Here is a 25,161-nt window from a genome sequence, read left to right as displayed (position 1 = left end):
ATACTGTAAGTTGCACGAGGCCCTGCCACATTATCCCAGCTCTGTGGCTGGTGTAGGCGCAGGCACCTGAATGTTAGGTGCTCCAATATCAGGTTACACTAGATGCCTAGGTTCCATTATGAAATAGGCTCTTACTTTCTGCCCTTGAGGTACCTAATTGGAGGCATCCATTTAGAGAATTGCCCCCTTGGCCTCAGTTTCTCCAGAGGGGTTAGTGTTGCATATGCCATGACAGGAATGAACCTCACTTCAAAGCCAATGTATGTGGAGTATGATCTCAATTTCTCAAATGTACTGTTAACATTTACCGTAGAACTTACATCATGCCAAGTGGAGCTTCGCTCTGGAGTTTGTAACAGCCTATCCAGGTGTACTTGGAAATTCTTTTTGATCAATCCTGTGGCACTGAGAATGATGAGAAATATTTCATTGTCATTATGCCACATTTTCTTGGTGTCAGACTGCATTTCTTGGTACTTGAGTAGAGAGGTGTGGTAGCCGTGTTAGTCCACTTTTAAAGGTAATCAATAGAAATAAAATAAAATATGCAAAAGAAAATAAATAAGACGATACCTTTTTTATTGGACATAACTTAATACATTTTTTGATTAGCTTACATGCTCATCTTCCAATGTGGTATACATCATTCAGAGGCATATTTTCAAAGCACTTAGCCTTCCAAAGTTCCATAGAAACCTATGGAACTTAGAAGGCTAAGTGCTTTGAAAATATGCATCTCAGTGTGAAAAATGTGACGAAGGATGCTATATTGGAGAAACAAGCCAGATGCTAAAGACAAGATTTAATTTACATAGACATCACATGAAAAATGCCAGTGCCAGCCAGGATGCCACACATGTGGGGCAGCACTTTACAAAACCAGAACACTGTACCAGTGATTTCATAGTAAGAATCCTGAAAGGTACAGGAACGTAAGACCTTTGAAGTCAGAATGATTAAATATTTTGACACCCACCAGACAGGACTTAACAAAGATCTGGATTTTCTAGCCCATTATAAACCATAAAGTTGTATTGCTCTGTTTGTCACCCTCCTGTCTCCATGCTTATCTCACCTGTCCACCCATCCTGTTAGACTGTCACTGAATGCTTTGATGTTTCACTTATATATACTGTCATCTACCAACATTTGCTTATTTCCGATCTGACGAAGAAGGGCAGCCTTTGAAAGCTAATCAAGAAATGTATTAAGTTATGTCCAATAAAAAAGGTATCATCTTATTTTCTTTTCCATGTTTTATTTTGTTTAATTTCTATTGATTACCTTGGTACTTGAGGATCTTCTCTCTCTATCTCTCTTGATGTAATTCACAGAGTAATTGGAACTGACATTTCTGTGGTCAATGCTGTTCTGGTGTTTTTCTCTTTTACCACTATGTTCAGTTTTCTTGCCCCTCTGTGTATGAATTGCTCTAATAATGTGTTTGTGATTTTTTATAATTCTATAATTACTACTACTATTATTTAACAAGTATTATGCTCTATAAAAACATGACCCCATACCAGAGAAGCTTGATTGTTGGAACAATATCTCTCCCTATCAGTTTTTGTTGTCTTCCCAATTTGGATACATGAGCATACAAGTTCATATGCTTAATGCCACACAAAAGCCATCCCATCAAGCTTCATTTATGGGTAAATTCCTACTTAATTTTTATTTTTCTCTGTTAATAAGAGACTTTGGCACAAAAAATTTTTTATGCCCTGTTCATTAAAACTATGCACAACTTTCTGTGCCTCGGCACAAAAAAACCCCAAAAACCACAACCTGTGTGACAAAGTTAAAATGCTCAAGAAACCTTGCCAATGTATTGACGTGAACTGTATGCGTTGCTTTGCACATATCCTTGGCATGGAACATATAAAAGGCTGGTTTGCACATACCCTTGGGGTAAGTGCTGAGAGGAGGACAATAGCTGGATTAGATTTAAGGTTTAGTGAGATCTAATGGAAAGTTCAAGTAGGCATTTGGTGTTCTGTGGCAGAACAATAACTCTGTCATTCCAATCTAGTCAGTGTTTCCCAAATGCTGTGTTTGAAAAATCTGAATTTAACCAAAATGTGACAATTAGCCTGTTTTTTAGAAAACATCTTTATAGAATACACCTAGCAAAGCATGCATGCAAATTCCACCTAAATCCAATGATTAGGCTCGTTATCGGCCACTTATGACTAAGTGGCTCATTAAAACAATTAAGGTGTGCTCACAATTCTACATGTGCACCTCAACACTCCATATGTAGAATCCTGGGGTTAGTGTGCAGGAAAGTCCTACCTTAGAATACGCTAAGCCCGTTTACTAGCACAGCTTAGCAAAAGGGCCCCTAAATTTTTTTTACCCTCCAGATCATAAGCACATGAGCATTGCCTTACTGGGACAAGCTGAAGGAAATAGGATACTGGATTTGATGGACCAGCAGTGGCCAATCCAGTTCACAAGTACCGGGCATGATCCCAGTAAAACAGATTTTATGCTGCTTGTCCTAGAAATAAGAAGTGGATTTTCCCAAGTCCATCTTAATAATGGCTTATGGCAGTGGTTCCCAAACCTGGTCCTGGAGGCACCCCAGCCAGTCAGGTTTTCAGGATACCCACAATGAAATATTCATGAGAGATTTGCATACACTACCTCCACTTTATGCAAATCTCTGTCATGAATATTCGACAGTCCTCAAAATCTGACTGGCTGGGGTGCCTCATGACCAAGTTTGGGAACCACTGGCTTATGGCCTTTAGGAAATTATCCCAACCTTTTTTTAAAGCCCTGCTAAGCTAACTGCTTTTACCACATTCTCTGGCAACAATTTCCAGAGTTTAATTACACTAACTGGTGTTCTAAATGCTAGAATTAGAATTGCATCTATTGTCAAGGACAAAGTACAGTTCTCTGTGCTTTCCGTATTGTAATCTTTAAGGCTCTAATATACTTTGTTAAATTCATTTGCAGTTTTCAGAGAGTGGTACATGAACTTTCAAGACTTTTTTAGGTTTTCTGAAGTTATTGTCTATCGAGTAAAGTAAAAAGATCATATATGCCTAAAATGAGCTACTCCTTACTGAACAGATGAGGAGAGGAAGGTATTGGGGGGGGGGGGGGGAGAAAATGTAAAGAGAAGCAAAATAACAAATCCCATGGCTCATTTACTGTAATGACACCTATGCTGGGATTACCCTTGCAGTGGTCAAAATACTTTAGCCTGTCCAGAGCACCACTATCAGACAGAGTGTTTTGCATGTCTAACAATTGACCACATTGCATCATTGCTCTATGAACTTCTTACTATGTTACTCTGGCTTCCCATTCAGTTGTGGATCCAGTTTGGTTTTGATTCTTGTTGTCAAGGCGTTGTTCACTAATACCTCACTTTCTGTCATCATTACTTATCCCTTATGCTCTGGCCTGGTTCATTCAATCTTCCCATGCGCTCCAGTTAGCCATGCCACCAGTTTCCCATCCTAGACTGGATTGTATACACTGATGCCTTTTTTTTTTTTTGTTCATGGCAGTGACTCTGTAGAATACCCTGCCACTTTCCCTTCATGCAGAAGTCTCATTCAAAAACATTAAGGCTGCCTTCAAGGCACACCTATTCAGCCACTTATTCCAGGGATAATCACAGTGGATGGGGTTGCAAAGAATTGGGTACTTGTACCTGTGAATCATCTCAACCCTGTCTCTGTGGTCTTCTCAGCCTCTGATCCCATCTGCATTTTGATTTTCTCCACTTTCCCTGCTTGTCTTTTCAAGAATTATTTTGTTTCTATGGTTAAACTGTTTTGTACTTGATGCGATAGGCGATATAGGAGATCTTACACAAATGAGGTATGAAAAAGAGGAAATACAGTACAAGGGGAGTAAAAACAGCTTAGTTTAAGAAAATATGTTATATGGATCACTGTCAGACCAAAATCCCTGTAAATCTTGGTAACGATGCCACTGTTTTTTGTTTTGCTTTGTTTTTTTGTGTGGTTTGCTTATTTAAATGATAATCCTTTATTGAACATTGTTTTTCAGAACTACTCAGAAAAGGGCTCATTTGCAAAGTGCCCTTAATATTTTTCATAACTCATCACACAGAATTAACAAACTCCCCACCCCCCACCAAACACAGTGTAATTTGGTAATCATTTATTTATTTATTGGGATTTATTAACCACCTTTAAGAAGAGCTCAATCGTCAAATTACAGTGGATCAAATAACTTCATAACAGCAAAAGTCCTCATATCCCACACTGTTGCTGGTTATTACACACAAAGCATACTATTAACAGTACAGAAATTGAACCCCCTCAACAGTGCACTGCATTTACCTTTCTACCAACCCTCCAATATCTAGGCTGCATAGCCACCCTTCAATGTGGTGTGTCCCTGGTACCTCACTTAACCTCCACTCTCTCGCTGCCACCATACGGGCCACAAACAGTATATGACGTAAGAGCTGAGCCCGGTGTTCATCCCAGGGTCTACCCATCCCAAGAGGTAGTCCCCACTACTGGTTACCACTGAGCATTTAGCTTAGATATTGGTTGTGCTGCTACTGTTAACAAGTGTTATTTTATCATGTGTCCCATCTTATGCAGTATTTGCTAATACTAACATGAGCTACTGCGTTAACATGTATTCTAGAAGATAGTGTCTTAAGCATAATGTAGTTTTAATGTTGTTTTCACATTTTCTGTTGTAAAGCTATGTTCATAAAAAAACGTATACTTTTTGCCTTCCCTTATAGATCTGATGCCTTCTTTTATCCGCCATGGTCCGACCATTCCAAGGCGAACTGATATCGGTCTTCCAGATTCTGGTTCTTTTGCCTATCCTGCTGCTGCTGCTGGGGAAGGTGCAGTGGCCAGAAACCAGAGTTTCCTACGAACTCCGGTCCAAAGGCCACCACATGAAGTCATTAGACGAGAAAGCAATAGACTTTCTGCACCTTCTTATATCGTCAGGGCCGATGTACCTCGAGAATATGGTGGCTCCTCTCAGTCCTTTTTAACAGAGGCTAATTCAGTGGTGGAAAATGGAGAAACTGGTGCCCGCTGTCACTATGATCACTTCTATGATGCACGAAGGAGACGAGCGTTGGGTGATCGTGTACATGAAGACTACAGATGTTATGAGCACAATAATGACCATTTTCAGAGGATGCCACAGAGTCAAGGGAGACACCCAGCAGGCAAGTATAATTATTCAGTTAAAGCAATTTGTCCTATAAAAGCATAATTCTTTAATCTGTTTTCAATCCATTGTCGTCATAATTTAATGGTTATCCTAGTTCAGGATGTGTGTGTGTGTGTGGCCCTTGAGGACTGAGTGAAGACTAAAGCTCTAGAACAAAGGGCAAGCGAGAAGGCGTGTGGAAGGAGCCTGGTAGCAAAGAGGCCAACACTGAGGTGCCTAACATGAGATACCATACCATTGGTAGATGAAGGAACTATAGTGAACAGTGATGTCATCCGAGAGTGCCCAGAACAGCTCAAAGGATGCGCCTGCCTGTGACACATGCCCAAAGGGGCACTGAAGCAACAGAAGAGACATTGAATTGTTTGGCCTTTTTGGAGTCTATTGTGAGTTGCCATTTTACCTTATTTTAATTTTCAACATGGAGAAAAGGAAGGCTAAATTTAAAGGTACTTGACCTTCTAATACCCCTCTCCAAGACTCCATGGATAAGCATTTACTTTCAGGTCCAGGTTAGGCGGGGGCTCTCTCACTGGTTGTTTCCCAGGATCAGCCATCTATTAGATCAGCCGGACTCCTAACCCTATACCTAGCAATCCTGTAGTTGTTCTTTCTTCCACAAAGAGGATAGTCAGTGGAGAGATTGGAGTGACTAGAGGAGCTTCAGTTTTTTTGAGTGGCGGTGGTCTGGTATCACTGCCCAAACCTATTGTGTGTCCAGTTGTAGAGACACCAAGTTCAGATTTGGGTTTTCTGAAACATATTTGGACAGTGGTAACCAAGACTGAATCCATAATTAGAGGGATTGCGAGACAGTTGTACCTTTACTCTCACAAGAGACCCTCACCAAATTAGAGGAGGTGGACAATAAATTTTCCTTATTAGATAAGAGGCTGCAAATTGATGGATCCTCTGCTTTCAACAACACTACAGACTACTAGCTCTTTGGTGATTTAAGGATAGTGTTTCTACCCATTTATGGGTGGAGAGAATTGAAAATTCACTTTGTTCCAGGAATCTTACATAAGTACATAAGTACATAAGTAGTGCCATACTGGGAAAGACCAAAGGTCCATCTAGCCCAGCATCCTGTCACCGACAGTGGCCAATCCAGGTCAAGGGCACCTGGCACGCTCCCTAAACGTAAAAACATTCCAGACAAGTTATACCTAAAAATGCGGAATTTTTCCAAGTCCATTTAATAGCGGTCTATGGACTTGTCCTTTAGGAATCTATCTAACCCCTTTTTAAACTCCGTCAAGCTAACCGCCCGTACCACGTTCTCCGGCAACGAATTCCAGAGTCTAATTACACGTTGGGTGAAGAAAAATTTTCTCCGATTCGTTTTAAATTTACCACACTGTAGCTTCAACTCATGCCCTCTAGTCCTAGTATTTTTGGATAGCGTGAACAGTCGCTTCTCATCCACCCGATCCATTCCACTCATTATTTTATACACTTCTATCATATCTCCCCTCAGCCGTCTCTTCTCCAAGCTGAAAAGCCCTAGCCTTCTCAGCCTCTCTTCATAGGAAAGTCGTCCCATCCCCACTATCATTTTCGTCGCCCTTCGCTGTACCTTTTCCAATTCTACTATATCTTTTTTGAGATACGGAGACCAGTACTGAACACAATACTCCAGGTGCGGTCGCACCATGGAGCGATACAACGGCATTATAACATCCGCACACCTGGACTCCATACCCTTCCTAATAACACCCAACATTCTATTCGCTTTCCTAGCCGCAGCAGCACACTGAGCAGAAGGTTTCAGCGTATCATCGACGACGACACCCAGATCCCTTTCTTGATCCGTAACTCCTAACGCGGAACCTTGCAAGACGTAGCTATAATTCGGGTTCCTCTTACCCACATGCATCACTTTGCACTTGTCAACATTGAACTTCATCTGCCACTTGCACGCCCATTCTCCCAGTCTCGCAAGGTCCTCCTGTAATCGTTCACATTCCTCCTGCGACTTGACGACCCTGAATAATTTTGTGTCATCGGCGAATTTAATTACCTCACTAGTTATTCCCATCTCTAGGTCATTTATAAATACATTAAAAAGCAACGGACCCAGCACAGACCCCTGCGGGACCCCACTAACTACCCTCCTCCACTGAGAATACTGGCCACGCAATCCTACTCTCTGCTTCCTATCTTTCAACCAGTTCTTAATCCATAATAGTACCCTACCTCCGATTCCATGACTCTGCAATTTCTTCAGGAGTCTTTCGTGCGGCACTTTGTCAAACGCCTTCTGAAAATCCAGATATACAATATCAACCGGCTCCCCATTGTCCACATGTTTGCTTACCCCCTCAAAAAAATGCATTAGATTGGTGAGGCAAGACTTCCCTTCACTAAATCCGTGCTGACTTTGTCTCATCAGTCCATGTTTTTGTATATGCTCTGCAATTTTATATTTAAACTGTTTTATTGATGTCACAGTCAATAACAAATATAGTCAATAAACATTTACTTAAGCCAAGTCTTTGTCTGTTTTGTTTCTTAACATAATCATATCTAAAGTGTCATCAAAAGTTTTAAAGGTACCCTTCCCCTTCCCCCCACCTCCCTTCCCCCCCTATACCTGAACTGTATAATTCTCATATCACCATTAATCAATAAACATATATATCATTAACTTTCCTTCCCTTCCTTTCCCGTGAGTGTGTTCACCAATAAACTACGAGCTCTGCTTGATAGAGCCTGTACATATGGTTCCCAGACTTCCCAAAACTGCTCTGCAATTTTATTCTTAATAATAGCCTCCACCATCTTGCCCGGCACCGACGTCAGACTCACCGGTCTATAATTTCCCGGATCTCCTCTGGAACCCTTCTTAAAAATCGGAGTAACATTGGCTACCCTCCAGTCTTCCGGTATTACACTCGATTTTAGGGACAGATTGCATATTTCTAACAGTAGCTCCGCAAGTTCATGTTTTAGTTCTATTAATACTCTGGGATGAATACCATCAGGTCCCGGTGATTTACTACTCTTCAGCTTGCTGAACTGACCCATTACATCCTCCAAGGTTACAGAGAATTTGTTTAGTTTCTCCGACTCCCCCGCTTCAAATATTCTTTCCGGCACCGGTGTCCCCCCCCAAATCCTCCTCGGTGAAGACCGAAGCAAAGAATTCATTTAATTTCTCCGCTACGGCTTTGTCCTCCTTGATCGCCCCTTTAACACCATTTTCGTCCAGCGGCCCAACCGACTCTTTGGCCGGTTTCCTGCTTTTAATGTATCTAAAAAAATTTTTACTATGTATTTTTGCTTCCAACGCTAATTTCTTCTCAAAGTCCTTTTTTGCCCTCCTTATCTCCGCTTTGCATTTGGCTTGGCATTCCTTATGATCTATCCTGTTACTTTCAGTTGGTTCTCTTCTCCACTTTCTGAAGGATTGTTTTTTGGCTCTAATGATTTCCTTTATCTTACTGTTTAGCCATGCCGGCTGACGTTTAGTCTTTTTTCCCTTTTTTCTAATACGTGGAATATATTTGTCCTGAACCTCCAGGATGGTGTTTTTAAACAGCATCCACGCCTGATGCAAGTTTTTTACTCTGCGAGCTGCTCCTTTCACCGATCATATTATGATCACTGTTATCAAGCGGCCCTCGTATCGTTACCCCCTGCACTAGATCATGAGCACCACTAAGGACTAAGTCTAGTATTTTTCCTTCTCTTGTCGGCTCCTGAACTAGCTGTTCCATGAAGCTGTCCTTGATTTCATCAAGAAATCTTATGTCCCTTGCTTGTACAGATGTTACATTAACCCAGTCTATATGCGGGTAATTGAAATCCCCCATTATTATTGTGTTGCCCAGTTTGTTTGCGTCCCTGATTTCCTTTAACATTTCCGCATCCGTCTGTTCGTCCTGGCCAGGCGGACGGTAGTACACTCCTATCACTATCCTTTTCCCCTTTGCACATGGAATTTCAATCCACAGTGATTCCAAGGAGTGTTTTGTTTCCTGCAGAATTTTCAATCTATTTGATTCAAGGCTCTCGTTAATATACAATGCTACCCCTCCACCAATCCGATTCACCCTATCACTACGATATAATTTGTACCCCGGTATGACAGTGTCCCACTGGTTATCCTCCTTCCACCAGGTCTCAGAGATGCCTATTATATCTAATTTTTCATTTAGTGCAATATATTCTAACTCCCCCATCTTATTTCTTAGGCTCCTGGCATTCGCATATAGACATTTCAAACTATGTTTGTTGTTCCTAAGTACATCATGCTTAGTACTTGACAGTATTAATTGGCAATCTTTTGTCTGATTTTTATTGTTATTTAAAGATACCCGATCTACTACAATCTCTTTTGCAACCTCACTATCAGGATACTCTATCTTCCCTGTTATGGTGATATCTTTGAAAGATACCTTATCCCGAACCATGCTCTTTTGAGCGACTGTCGGCCTTTTTGAATTTTCCTTATACAGGCTTACTATCTGCTGAGATTTTAGAGGCGCTTTCTATTTTTGTTAAGGTTGAAGAGAGAAAAATTTCTTTGTGTTACTATGTTCCTTGTTCTCATGCAGTGTGCCTTTGTCTCCCTGGCAGGAGGTAGTATAGCTATGACCAATTTTTTGGAGAGTTCTTCAGAGGAAACTGCTTGTGCTGCTGTCCTTGTCATGTTCTCTGCAAAAAAGGATAAGTTGTTGGCATTGGAAGACTTCAGAAAGAGAGAATTTCTATTCTGTGGTCAGAAAATCTGAGTTTTCCCAGATGTGGCTTGGTCCACACAGCTAAGGAGAAAATTATTTTGGGGTTAAAACCCCAAGTGTTGGCAGCAGGAGGTACCTTTTTTTTTTCCTCAAAGTCTCTCCTGTAAATGTTCTGGCAGGGGAAAGAGCTTGTGTTTTTTCACCTGACACAATTAGGATTCCTTTTGGATAAATCTACTTGATGGTTTTGCTGAAGATAGGGGGTTATAAGGAGCCTATAGAAGTATATACCTTGAGTAGTGAGAGATCAATCTTGGTTGCTTTGATTTTGTTTCTTTAATTAAGCGTTAATTAAGCGAGATTGGGAGGCAGGGCTGGTGGTTGGGAGGCGGGGCTAGTGCTGGGCAGACTTATACTGTCTGTGCCCTGACAATGGCAGATACAAATACTACTACTACTACTTAACATTTCTAGAGCGCTACTAGGGTTACGCAGCGCTGTACAGATTAACAAAAAAGGACAGTCCCTGCTCCAAGGAGCTTACAATCTAATGGGCGAGTCAAGGTAAGGTATACACAAAAAGTAGCACACGTGAAATTATCTTGTTGGGCAGATTGGATGGACCATGCAGGTCTTTTTCTGCCATCATCTACTATGTTACTATGTTACTCTCTCGTCTTGATGGGGGCTACATTACCGAATTTTCCTTGGAACTATTTTGTGCTCGTTTCTTTGTGGAAGGTAATTTATTTTCCCCCCACTGGGGTTTTGTTTTGTTTTGTTTTTAATGTATATATTCAAAATCAGTTAAAAAAAAAAAAAAGGACGGTTGTGATGAAGAAGCCACCTAAACCCATTACTGCTTCCCTGCATCCTTTCTAAGCATGTACCTTAGTATAGGAATAAGGTTCATTATTGTCATGGCATGTGCAAAACTGCTGCTATCATCCTCAGCAGTACTCCTGCTGTCCCCCAAGTCATTTTGGCTGGGACCTCATTCTGCTGTCCATGTGATGTCACTCGGTGACGCAAGCTGAAGAGGAACAGACTTGATCCGGGGTGAGATTACTGCTGCTGTCCTCCTCAAAGCTGTAAAGGAAAGGGGATGGGATTTGATATACTGCCTTTCTGTGGTTACAATCAAAGCGGTTTACATATTATATACAGGTATTTATTTTGTACCTGAGGCAATGGAGGGTTAAGGGGCTTTTTTACAAAGGTGCGTAAGGGTCTGTGCGCGTCCAGCATTTGCCAAGTCAGCTACCATGTGCCCTGGAGGGTAATTCCGAAATTGGCATGTGACAAAAACACGTGGTAGAGAATATTTTCTACCGCGGGTCGCCTACCCGGCAGTAAATGGCAGTTGGCGCGTGCTGCTTGCTTACTGCCCAGGTATTACATGAGACCTTATCACTAAGTCATTGGGTGGCGGTAAGGTGTCAGGCCGAAAATGGACTCATGCTGGTTTTCATTTTGCCACATGTCCATTTTCCAGCCCATTAATATAATCCCTTTTTTCCAGACATGGTACAATAAGGGTCTGGCATGTGCCAAAAACACATGCCCGCACTGCTGCAGGTCAGCTTTTGGCATGCCTTTGTAAAAGGGCCCCTAAGTGACTTGCCAAGGGTCACAGGGAGCTACAGTGGGAATTGAACTCGGCTCCCCAGGTTCTGAGGCCATTGCACTAACCATTTCTCCACTGTACTGCTAACCCCTGGATCATCTTGGCTAGGACTTCACTCTTGTGGGAAGACCGTCTCCATTTCTGCTTTCTTCTCCAGGACTATCACATGCCTTGCCCCGCCCCATGTGTGACATCACTCGGGGGGGGGGGGGGGGGATTGAGTTGAAAAGGAACAAGCACCAAGGAGCGCCTTTGTTCCTTAGTGTGGCCTTGTCTTGTGTGGGACTTAATATATTTGAGTACTGATTTTTTAATTACTATAGATTTTTTAATCTATACTAATTACTATTGGTCATGGGTGTTATGGCCCATTAGCACCACAGTGTTTAATCCCTAGAGTTGATCGTACTCTTATTACTATACCTCTGCTGCCTGCTTGCCAAGTGTAGTGTCTTTCTGCTTGTGATGTACTTTTTGTTTGAGATCACCGCTCACTTAGTGAAAAAGAAGTGTTCTGTTTTTTATGATTTTGTTGTTGAAATTAAACATGAATTTGTCTGCATCACTGAAACCCAGTTGGAATATGATGGTGTGATTGTGTCGATTTTGTCCTCTTGGATATACAGCCTTTTCTAAACTTTGTTCATGCAGGAGAGGAAGGAGTTTGTTGATTGTAGGAGAGAGGCTGTTTTTCAGATTTGTGATATTTTTCTACTGATTATGAAATCTTGTTTTTGTTCTCTTCATTGGTTATTATTGTCCTGCTGGGAACTTACTTTTGATAGCGCCAATATTAACACAAAGTGTTCAGTCAAGTATACAATATTATTGGATGATTTTAAATTGCATGTTGACAAAATATGCAAAAAATCTTTTTTTATCATCTTTAGGTTGGTCTCAGATTGTGACTGAATCTACTGATGTGGCTGGTCAGCACTTGATTTTAATATGTCTTCATGATACAGTTATGCTTTTTTGAAAAATTAGTATTAATGTTAATGCTGTTCTTTGGTCTGATCATGTTTTAAGTGCTGTTTATTTGATGGACTCAAGCTGCAGTCCTCTACGATCCTTGGTACATGGTGTATATGATTTGCATGAATTTAAGAATATCTGTCTGATCTTGCTTCCTGTATACCGTGTTTCCCCGAAAAAAAGACACCCTCCGAAAATAAGACCTAGTAGCGATTTTGCTACATTTGTAAATATAAGGCCTCCCCCTGAAAATAAGACCTAGCAAACTTTTTTTTTTGCAGCAGGGCCGCCGAGAGCCGGACAAGACCGCCCCCCTTCCACCCGCCCTCCGTCACTCCGGAACTAACCTTAAACTCCTTTCACCTTCGCAACGCAAGTTCCCAGCAGCAAGCAGCAGCAGGGCAGACCTCTCCTTCCTTCCATGCCCCGCCCTCGCCTGACGTTACAGTACGTCGGGCGGGGCGTGGAAGGAAGGAGAGGTCTGCGCTGCTGGGAACTTGCGTTGCGAAGGTGAAAGGAGTTTAAGGTTAGTTCCGGAGTGACGGAGGGCGGGTGGAAGGGGGGCCCGGCGACTTCGGGTGGGGGGCGACCACGATCCCAGAAAAATAAGACATCCCCCCCCCCCCCAAAAAAAAAAATAAGACCTAGCGCGTTTTGGGGAGGATAAATTAATATAAGACAGTGTCTTATATTCAGGGAAACACGGTAGTTTCTAAAGCTGTTTACATTTGAAATTCTGTGAAATCCGCTCTTGATTAGCTTGCTCCTTAAGCAACAATTTGGTTTCAGATTTAGAAGCTTTTTTTTCCTTGTCTCTGAGAAGATGTGAACCAAGGCAGAGTCCTAGATCTCCTCACAACAGATACTTTGTCCTTGATATCACATCTCAAGAGCATAGTGCAGTGAGTGTTTAAGTTAAAAATTCTTCATCATTTGTGGAATTTCCCAAGTCCTGTAAATTTTTCTACAGTTGGGTAATGTTCTGTTTTTTCATTTGATTACTGTAACACACTTTTCTTGGATTACCATCACAGTTACTTTGTGCATTACAGATGACTCAGAATGCCACTTGCATAGTTGATTTTGTAAGTTTTCTCACTTTGATTGTATTTCACCATCTTTGTAATTACATTGGCTTCCTGTTATTTCATTTTAAAATTCTTCTTTTAATTTCTAAAACTTTCCATATTGATTATCCTTTTTGTATTGCTATTTCGTTAAAAATGTATCAACCTGCTAGAAGTCTGCAATCTGCTGACAAGGGTCTTCTTGATGATACTCATCTAAGTTAATGTACCGAAAATAGGGTACAAGTTACTCCTTTTATGGTTGAAGGGCCGATTCTGTGATAAATCTGTATTTTCTTTCCATAAGCAGTTAAAAGCTCACTTTTTCCAGCAAGCTTTTTTGCAGGCTACAGTTGGGGTATCTTTTATGCTACTTTTGATGAAACTGTTTTTGTTTACATTTTGATTTTGGAGTGGTGGTTTGATGCTGTTTAAGTACATTAGGTAGCTCTGATTTTTATTGAATGTTTTGTATTCTTTTTATGTCTGTCGTTTTTTATTGTGTGTTCTTTGTTCACTCCTTAGAATTGTAGATGAGTAGGGATATAAATAAATCAAATTAACGAGACATTATCCCACAGTCAGTTGTGAGCATATTTCCATAGTATAATTTGGGTCCACTTTCTTGTTGGATTTGTATTGCCGTTGGAATGTATGCTCATCCTCGTTTAGCTTGAGTCTAGTAAATATATAGGATTTCTCTGTAAATTAGACCTGCATTTAATATTTTCTTTGTCTCATGTGCTTTTCTCCCAGGTCAGTGTGGATATAAACAAGAACCAGTGTATTGCCTCATGATAGCTCTCTATGCTGCAGCTTAGGTTTTTATAGAGAACCTCAATTCTTTGTTTCAAACACAGAGCTAAATTTGAGGAACTTTGTAGGACAGTTTCAGTTAAAGCTTCTACCGTCTCTCATTATGCACAGCGTTGCGATTATCCAGTCTTCATAAATACTTTATGGATGCAAGACCACAGTCCTTTAAATGGTCTAACAACCATCTGTAAAGCAAGAATGTTAGGACTTAAAGGTTGCTGACCTCTCATGCATGGAATTTCAAGTTGACATGCTGCTTGATCTTCAGTTAGAAAATATCTTCAGAGGGAAAGCAGATGGATTGTTTTCTTGTAGTAGTAATTGTAAGCTTGCTTGATAAAGTTGAAGAGTTCTGAATTCTAGCACTCTAGTCTTCAGGGTTTCTTAAAGCAGCAGTATTAGTCAATCTAACTAAATGATCTTAAATCCTTAATGTCTTTTTCTTTTTAGCAAATTTTTGATTTAGAAGATCAGGTGTAGCCACTGCCATTATAGTGAATCTGTAATAGCACTTTTTATTCTTTACCCTTGTGTAGATATTACATTGACATGAAAAGTATGAATTGAGCACCAGCAGCTGAAAAGTGAACTTTGTGAGATTTGAATTACAGAATATGGTCATAATTTAAAATAATAATAATAAAAAACAAACCTTCCTTCCTTGGCATCCCTCCGGACCGGCCCAGAATGTGACTGATGGGTTGTGCATGTCTTCCAGCAGGTGGAAACTGAGAAAACTATGACTCTAAAGAGAGCCAATAAGAGCCCTTGCCAGGTAGAGAAAGATCCAACAATCTTCAGTCTCTTTCCTTGCACTTTTCGTTTTTCCTGATGTATTTCTTTGATTGAATTCTTGGTTTACAAGGTTTAGCCTTTTTTCTGTACATCCGGGGGAGGCGGGGGAGGAGCCTATTAGTTAGAGACAGAGGCCTATGGGTTCTGTCCCCCCAGCCAGCAGAAAAAAAAACACTTTTCAGTGATTTATCAGACAGTGGGAGTAGCAAAGAAGGGAGAAGAGCTCTGTGTAGCAATAGTCTCAGAGTAGTCCTGGGCTGATAGGTGAGAGTCTCTAATTCCAGTGAGTTGGGGGAGGCCCCAATTTGGAGAGAGGGGTTGCCGGTGTGTGTGGATGCCAGGCAAGAGATGCAGAGGGGTGTGGAAGCTGGCAGCTAAACAACTCCACGGGCTTAATGTGATGGGAGTGAGAGGGTGGGTGGACGGTTTTGGCTCCAGAGGTATCCCACAGTTGGTGAGTGTTGGTGGGACACCTCATGAGCCGCCCCCCCCCCCCCCCCCCCCACTGTGGCTTGGGCAGTATCAGTTCTGTGGATTTCAATAGGAATAGTGGCCACCTGGGATTTGAGCCAACCATTCACCACATGTTCTGGGCCCAGTACAACCTTCACTGGGGGCGGGGGAGAGTGCAAGTGAGATTCTTCCACTTCTGCTTGCAGTGGGAGTGCCCTCGGGAGGTCCATGGGGGTCTGGCCCTCACAGAGTGCGTTTATACATACCATGTAAAATGAGTTTATCTCGTTGGGCAGACTGGATAGATCATTCAGATCTTTATCTGTCATCTTTTACTATGTTACTATGTTATAAAATACCTCTGTATATACCTTCAAAGTTTCTCTCCTTATCACCCCTTCTACAGAAATTAGGAAACTAGCAAATTGGGCAACAGTATAATAATGGGTTATTTCAGTTACCCCAACATTGACTGGATAATTGTAACACCAGGGAGTGCTATGGAAGTAAAATTCCTAGATGTAATAAATGACTGCTTCTTGGAGAAAGTGGTCCAGGAACCGACAAGAGAGGGAGCTATTTTAGATCTAGTCCTTAGTGGAATGCAGGACTTAGTACAAGAGGTAATGGCATTGGGTTCGCTGGGAAACAGTGATTATAACATGATCAAATTTGAGCTAATATGAGGAGCGAAGTCACAAAGGAAATCTACTGTAGCAGCATTTAATTTTTGAAAGGGGAACTATGATAAAATGAGGGAAGTGGTTCAAAAGAAGTTAAAAGATCAGCCACAAGGGTTAGGACTTTACATCAGGCATGAACATTGTTTAAAAATACCATTTTGGAAGCCCAGACCAAATGTATTCCACGTATTTACAAAGGTGGAAAGAGAGCAAACGACAGCCAGCATGGTTAAAAGGTGAAGTGAAAGAGGTAGTCCAATTTTAAAGGTCGCCTTCACCTCACCATCTCAGATTTTGATGAAATTTGGTACATAGTTTCTTTATGATAAAAAACTAAGCTGTGCAAAATTTTAGTTCAAAAGACTAAAAATTGGAGGTTCTAGGGGACCTCAAGTAAAGGGTTGCAAAATGTCGCCTGAGCAAAAATGACATTTTGGGCCAACTTCCAGAAGCTGTAAAACTGGAAGTTTTAGTAGTACAAGGGGGATATTTGGAGAACCTGCGCTACTTTTAGGGCTTAATGAACTGACAAAACCCCATGTTCCTAGTCCGCTTACTTTTTGAATGGTTTAGGCTCAAACTTTGCCAAAAAAAACGGCAAAAATCAATTTACAGCGATGTTGAGGCTGCTGTAGTTTCTAAACTAGTTGGCCTTTCAGGTTGATTTTTGGTAGGTGTACTAAATGCACGGCTGTAATGAGGCATTCCAATTTGCAGCACTTTCCTTCAAGTGGTTGAAAAATTATAAGCGTTCAAAGTTGGTATAAAAAGTATTTTTGCCCATTTTGGGCTATCTTTGATGCCCTTGATCTCCAGTGGGACAGCTTCAATATTCTTTCTTTTAGCACCATTAGAAAGAGCAGATTTCCTTCTATCAGAATATGTAGTTTTCATTTTGGAGTCTCTTCATATAAGGATTGCAAAAATGCCGTCAAATGTTTGCGGGCAGCAGCCTGTGATTTCTTCACTACACCCTTGATACAAGTGTAGTAAAAGTGATTCTTCTTTCAAAAAGCACCAATTTTTTAAAATAAAGAACACATTATGTTATAAAACTGTATTCAAGAAAACTAAAAAACAGGAATGTTTTTTAGGATGTGGAAGGATGAGGCCAGGTTTCATAACAGGTTTAAAGAAAACCTGATTGCAAGAATAAATGCGTTTGTTGAACTGATGCTAATGGTCATCAATGGATCCAGAAAGATCAGATGAATTTCCACTTTGCTCAGTTGGCTGTTCAAGTGCATCAGAGTGTCATTTACTGACATACAATAAAAATAAAGGTTTGAAATTAATTGAAGAGCTTCTGCCTGATCAACAGAAGTTGTTACAAGAGCGTTCTGGTCAACTTTTCGATGCTGGATCAAATATTTGCCTTCATCATAAATCCTTACTGTTGAAAAAGTTTGAATTTTTGCAAAGAACCTGCTGTAACCCATTTTCCAAAGGTGGTCATAATGCAAAAAGGGGCTTAAGAGTGCTGGATGACACACTAGCAGCCCAGCTAAAGGCCTTAACAAGCAAAATATTTGTGCCGGGTCAGAAACTATGTCCATCTTGTCGAAAAGACGTCAGTAACAGAGCTGCTGATTCTTTATCATCATCAACAACAGCAGATGATGAACACAGTGACATTTCTGGCAAGTTGAACACAAGTTTGACATCTCCTGGTATTTCTCCATTAAAGTTCAAAAAAGTCAGCAAGCGTGATGTATGAGGCTACACCAAGCGCAAAATCAGGCGAGTGCAAAATACTTTGAGTCATCTTGCAGTTGCTGGTGGCTTAGACCTAAATGAGTTTGAAACTCAACCTTCTACCAGTCAGAAATGGTGTGTCACTGTTGGCTGGTCTATTGAAAGAACTGCCTCAGAATTCATGGTTTCAAACTAGAATGGTTAAAAAAGCAAGAAATCTGAAATCAGGTTGTGGAATTCTGGCAAAACCAGACAAGAAGAAAGGCTTTTTTGAAGATGATGAATTCAGTAGACTGTGCCCAGGGAAAAAAGATTTTGTCTCTGTCAGAACTGGCACTGAAAAAATTCAAATGCAAAAGCGCTTGCTGCTTAGCAATCTAAAAGAAATGTATGTTGCATATCGTACTCGAAATGGGCCAGAAGTGGGTTTTTCCAAATTTTGTGAGCTAAGGCCAAAATGGTGTGTCACTGTTGGCTCATCTGGTATGCATTCAGTGTGTGTTTGTGTCATTCATCAAAATGTGAAGCTAATGCTTGCTGGAAGCCATCTGCTGAACGAAGATTACAAAGCACTGATGGCTAAAACTGTGTGCAATTTGGAATGCAAAGAATGAATGCTTCACAGGTGTGAAATATGTCCAGGTAAAGATGTGCTTGAAAATTACCTGACAGAATTGTTCAGTGATGCTGACCCAGGTGAAACAATCGAGTTTAAGCAGTGGGTTCATACAGATCGCACCACACTGGAGACCAAACAGATGTATGTTGATGATTTTGTATCTGAGCTTGCATTGAAAGTTTCAAACCTGTCAATTCACCATTACATTTCCAAACATCAGACACAATACTTAAAAACTGTTAAAGAAAACCTAAATCCTTGTGAAATTGTTGTTCTCTTGGACTTTGCTGAAAACTACTCTTTTATTGTCCAAGATGCTGTTCAAGGTTTCCACTGGGAAAACAGTCAAGCTACACTGCATCCATTTGTTGTGTACTTCTGTGATGCTTCAAGTGAAATTCAGTGCATAAGTGTTTGCATAATAAGTGACAGCTTGCGGCATGATGCAGTTGCTGTACATGCATTCTTGGAAAAATTAATCGCGTTCTTGAAAAGCAAAATTGGAGAAATAAAATATGTAACATACTTTAGTGATGGCTCAGCTGCACAATACAAGAACTTCAAAAACTTTGCCAACTTGTGCTATCATCAAACAGAATTTGGAATAAGTGCACAGTGGAATTTCTTTGGCACAAGCCATGGCAAGTCACCATGTGATGCCATAGGTGGTACAACAAAGCGACTAGCTGCTCAGGCTAGTTTGCAACGACCTAAAAATAGCCAAATTCTCACAGCACAAGGCTTGTTTGAATTTTGTGATCAAAAAATAAATAAAATCAAGTTCATTTTTGTTTCCAAGGATGAAATTGAATCTTCAAGATCTGCACAAGAGGAAAGATTCAGTAAAGATTCCACAGTTGCTGGAACTCGTGAAAATCACCAGTTTATTCCCATTGACTTGAACCAAATTTCAGTCATTAGCGTGTCAAATGATTCCTCCTCATTTGTTGTCAAACTTTGTCAGTCAGATGACCCAGTGAGTGTACCTGGCATAAATGTGTCTCAACTTCAGCCTGGGCAGTATGTTGCCTGTGTTTATGACAAAAAATGGTGGATTGGCAATGTCTATGACACATCATTTGAAGAACATGATGCCATGGTCAACTTTATGCATCCATGCGGGCCTGCACAATCATTTCATTGGCCTAGCAGAAGAGATTCTTGTTGGATTTCTGAACAGCATATTCTAGCAGTTCTTCCATTACCAGCAACTACAGCACTTGGATGACAGTATACATTTCCAGAAACAGCAGTGAAACTTATCAGTGAAAAATTCTTGTCACTTCAGCACTGAGGTTTTACTTGGGAACCATTAAGACACCCCCATTAGGCTTGAGAAACTAGGCAAAGACAACCAAATGAGGCTTGGGAACCTCAAGTAAGATGCCCACCTTCAGGCTTGGGAACCTGTGCCAAGTGGCTGGACTTGCTTGGCTATCGGGCGTGACCTCTTGGCGATGAGGTTGCCACTTCCTATTGAATTGGTAGTGGCGTAGCCACCATGGACCAACGCATGCTTAAAGCAACTGAGTGACTTATACAGCAATTAGAAACATCGATCGGCCCTATATCCATTTCATCTATCATTCAACAATACTGGCCAAAAAACACTTTTTTTGCAATCCTTATATGGAGAGACTCCAAATTGAAAACTACATATTCTGATAGAAAGAAATCTGCTCTTTCTAATGGTGCTAAAAGAAAGAATATTGACGCTGTCCCACTGGAGATCAAGGGCATCAAAGATAGCCCAAAATGCTTTTTATACCAACTTTGAATGCTTATAATTTTTCAACCACTTGAAGGAAAGTGCTGCAAATTGGAATGCCTCATTACAGCCGTGCATTTAGTACACCTACCAAAAATCAACCTGAAAGGCCAACTAGTTTAGAAACTACAGCAGCCTCAACATCGCTGTAAATTGATTTTTGCCGTTTTTTTGGCAAAGTTTGAGCCTAAACCATTCAAAAAGTAAGCGGACTAGGAACATGGGGTTTTGTCAGTTCATTAAGCCCTAAAAGTAGCGCAGGTTCTCCAAATATCCCCCTTGTACTACTAAAACTTCCAGTTTTACAGCTTCTGGAAGTTGGCCCAAAATGTCATTTTTGCTCAGGCGACATTTTGCAACCCTTTACTTGAGGTCCCCTAGAACCTCCAATTTTTAGTCTTTTGAACTAAAATTTTGCACAGCTTAGTTTTTTATCATAAAGAAACTATGTACCAAATTTCATCAAAATCTGAGATGGTGAGGTGAAGGCGACCTTTAAAATTGGACTACCTCTTTCACTTCACCTTTTAACCATGCTGGCTGTCGTTTGCTCTCTTTCCACCTTTGTAAATACGTGGAATACATTTGGTCTGGGCTTCCAAAATGGTATTTTTAAACAATGTTCATGCCTGATGTAAAGTCCTAACCCTTGTGGCTGATCTTTTAACTTCTTTTGAACCACTTCCCTCATTTTATCATAGTTCCCCTTTCAAAAATTAAATGCTGCTACAGTAGATTTCCTTTGTGACTTCGCTCCTCATATTAGCTCAAATTTGATCATGTTATGATCACTGTTTCCCAGCGAACCCAATGCCATTACCTCTTGTACTAAGTCCTGCATTCCACTAAGGACTAGATCTAAAATAGCTCCCTCTCTTGTCGGTTCCTGGACCACTTTCTCCAAGAAGCAGTCATTTATTACATCTAGGAATTTTACTTCCATAGCACTCCCTGGTGTTACAATTATCCAGTCAATGTTGGGGTAACTGAAATAACCCATTATTATACCTCCAATTTTTAGTATTTTGAACTAAAATTTTACACAGCTTAGTTTTTTTTTATCATAAAGAAACTATGTACCAAATTTCATCAAAATCTGAGATGGTGAGGTGGGGACCCCTGGTCCACTTGACACGGAATGACTCAGAACCAAAGGAACATCCTTCAAAGAATGGAAAAAGGAGCCGGATGAAGAAAATAAGAAGCAAAGAAGCATTGCCAAGTTAGATTCAAAACATTTATAAAGAAACCTAAAAGAGAATATGACGAGTAGCAATTTTTCAGGTACATCAGAAACAGAAAGCCTGTGAGGGAATCCGTGGGACCGTTAGGTCATGAAGGAGCAAAAGGGTTACAGGGGTTATCCAGGAAATTTCAGACAAGTAAGCCTGACTAAAGAATAAAATTACTGAACACATAGACAAACATGGTTTAATGGGCAGAGTCAGCATGGATTCAGCCAAGGAAAGTCTTTCCTCACTGATTTGCTTCATTCCTTTGAAGGCGCAAATAAACATGTTAATAAAGGTGAGCCAGATTTTTAGAAAGCTTTTGACAAAGTTCCTCATGAGAGACTCCTCAGAAAATTAGTCATAGGATAGGAGGCGATGTTCTGTTGTGGATTAGGAACTGGTTATTGGACAGACAAAAAGAGTGTATGGTTAAATGGCCACTTTTCTCAGTGGAGGAGGGTAACTAGTGGAGTGCCACAGGGATATGTACTCTGACCAATGCTGTTTAACATTTATAAATGATCTGGAGGAGACCTTGTGATGCTTTGAGCGGGGCAGTTGTGCATCTGTCTCGCTACGGAGGTTCCCCGCTAGTTTTTACCAATTTCTTTTTTTTTAGCATTTTGAGTCCCAGTCGTGGGGCAGTCTGTACAGTGGTGGGATTGGTGGATGGACAGATATATCGCCAAACCTGGTTTCTCTATGGCATCCAAGACGAATAAAAAAAGAAAAAGAGAAGACCCACTTCAGCGAAAACAAAATGGCAGAGAATCCAGATCCTGCAAACGGGAGGTACAATTAGAACAACTTATAGTGGCAATTTCCTGGACCATGGAGCCACAACTATCCAAACTTTCAAAACAGCTGCAGAGTTTAGATAACCGGCTGTTGGATCTAAGTGAACTGCAGAGGTGGAGCAGTGAGTATTGGGGGTTGAGGATGGTGCAGCAGCCATGCTGGCGCAGGTGGAACAACTACAACAGCAAGTTATCGAGCAGTCCCTTAAACTTTACTACTTGTTGTAGTATATTATTTCTTCTGGAACGGTTCTCTAACTGTTGGTAGGGCTGCCAGTGTCAATTCCGGATCTCCTCTTGCCCACTTGTCTGACACAGTGGCTAGTGGAACAACTATCCTTGCTTCATCTTAAGGATTGTTTGGTATTGGAGCGTGCTCACAGACTGGTCTGCAGGCATGAAGACTCCACACGGCCCAGAGTGGTGATCGCAAAAATCCTTAATTATGCACATAAATTGGAATTACTAAATCAGTACAGACACAACAAAGGAGCTCTTCAATATGAAGGTGATCAATTACTACTTTTTCAAGATTACTCCCCTGGTCTCCTAGAACACAGACAACGTTTCTCTCCACTATGCACCAGATTGTATGTGAGAAAGCAGCACTTTATATTTCTCTATCCAACAGTGCTTAAGGTGTTTACTGAGGGGGGCTGGAAAGGTTTTGAAGCCCTTTCAGATACACAAGACTTTATTAACACGATGCCTAGTTCTGCATCCTGACTTTGAACAGGTTTGAGCTTTCCAACAATGACAGCTTGTAATAATGTTAGCATAATGGATTCTGCTTCCCCTTTCTCATGGCTTATGCATCGTAGCGGCAGAGCAGCTGGGAAATTGTTTATCTTTCTGGTCTCTTACTCATCATAATATAGTGATATCAGCGGGGCACCTCCTATCAGTGGTTTCCTTGATCACAGAGCACTATATGTTCTGGGGTGGGTGAGGGAAGTTGGGCAGTAGGGGAGGATTGAGGTTCTTAGGCTTAGGGTGGGGGTCGCACTGCATGGAACTTCTGTCTGTTATTTTTTATTCATCATACAATTGGACAGAAAAAATTGCAGGTTATCAGTCATGGTGGGCGGCATGGTGGGCTCATGGCTCTGGGGTGGAGGCTGAGCAACCTGGGGACACCTTTTCTCTGTGTGCTAGAGTATGTTCTTTTCTGTTGTAAGACTATGGATAATACTAAGCATTCCAAAATCTGTATGGTATCCTGGAATGTATGTGGCATAACGTCCCCAGTGAAATAGCTAAAATCCAAGCAGACATTTCATGTTTGCAGGAGACGCGTCTATGTGCTGCGGAGCACTGCAAACTACATAGGTATTGGGTCAGAAAAATGCAGTGCTCCTCAGAGACGGGGCATGGGGAAGTGGTGATATTTAACATTTATAAGTCTCTGCCTTGTAAAACAGAACTGCTGTTTAAAGATTTGGAGGGTTGTTTTTTTGGGGGGGGGATTACGCCTTAGTTTGCAAGGCAGGATATTTGTTTTGGTGGTGGTTTATGGCTCGTCACCTATGACAAAAGGTTTTACTCTCACTTAGCTCAGCTGTGTCTCCAACATGACCAACCGATCGTGTTGGCCAGGGACTTGAACCTGGTCCTGGACCCCTGTACTGCTATGGATTTACAGCCTGTCTCACTGACACAGACTACTCAATAATTACCGTGGATTCTTTTGGATTCGTATTAGATAAATGAAACCTTTATTAGAGGTGCTAATTTGTACAATGATTAAGGTATATACAATGATTAGCTATATAAACAATCATTACATCACTGGTCTCTACATCTAAGCAATGCTAAGAGTTCTTAGACCAGGAAAGGAAGCAATAATACACTATACATACAACATCACTGGTCCTTACATCATCCAGGCTCTTATCAGCTGGGGGGGGGGGCCTTTTACAGCGAAAGCCAGGAACGTTTTAGACCAGGAACAAGTCCTGTGCGCAGTACGTACGTTACTCACAGATGAGTTCCCACTCTGCTGTAACAAGCCCCCCTTTTTATTAGGCTTAGAGCTCATGTTCAGAGCTAAGGAAAATTACAGAATGCTTCTCTGTTTAGGTAAACAAGCCATACTTTGGGAACGTGGTCACATGTTTTCCAAGTCCAGGTAGCCAAGCTGAACTTCCGAAAACAAGCACCATCCTCCCCTTCACATACCAAATTAATTAGAGCTGTGTCTTATCTTCTGCATTCCAACTTATTTTCACACAATCAAAGTTAAACAATCATTTTTAAACAGAATTACTTCTGATCAACAATATAGACCCCAAGTGCACTGGTCGGTCAAGATAGAGTTGAAAAACAATCTTTAAAATTTACTTGTATTACAACCCCAGATTAGATCGCTCAGCTTTTAAGCCAGGTATGCAGGGAATATCACCCCCCCAAGCTGGAAGACATAGCTGAGCTTTTCCACAAGCATTTTCATATGTAAGTACATACCGTAAATATTACCATAATGGGAAAGACCAAAGGTCCATCGAGGCCAGCATCCTGTTTCCAACAGTGGCCAATCCAGGTCACAAATACCTGACAAGATCCCAAAAAAGTACAAAACATTTTATACTGCTTATCCCAGAAATAGTGGATTTTCCCAAGTCCATTTAATAATGGTCTATGGACTTTTCCTTTAGGAAGCCGTCCAAACCTTTTTTAAACTCCACTAAGCTAACCGCCTTTACCAGATTCTCTGGCAACGAATTCCAGAGTTTAGTTACACGTTGAGT

General features: G+C 41.0%; 1 protein-coding gene across 2 annotated transcripts in view; it reads left to right on the top strand.

Moving 5' to 3' along the window:
* The window catches only part of SAV1 (salvador family WW domain containing protein 1), a 78,604-nt gene that overhangs the window by 1,372 nt on the left and 52,071 nt on the right, over nucleotides 1-25,161 (top strand). For both annotated transcript variants that reach the window (XM_030214028.1, XM_030214027.1), the window contains exon 2: nucleotides 4,751-5,194. In XM_030214028.1, the coding sequence (XP_030069888.1) occupies nucleotides 4,756-5,194 (439 nt within the window). In that variant the 5' untranslated portion in view covers nucleotides 4,751-4,755. The remainder of the gene's footprint in view (nucleotides 1-4,750; nucleotides 5,195-25,161) is intronic.

The sequence above is a fragment of the Microcaecilia unicolor genome, chromosome 9 (genome assembly GCF_901765095.1).
Source record: "Microcaecilia unicolor chromosome 9, aMicUni1.1, whole genome shotgun sequence".
NCBI classification, from domain to species: Eukaryota; Metazoa; Chordata; class Amphibia; order Gymnophiona; family Siphonopidae; genus Microcaecilia; species Microcaecilia unicolor.
The sequence above is the reverse complement of the archived record's forward strand: the minus strand, read 5'-3'. Positions and strand labels throughout refer to the sequence as shown.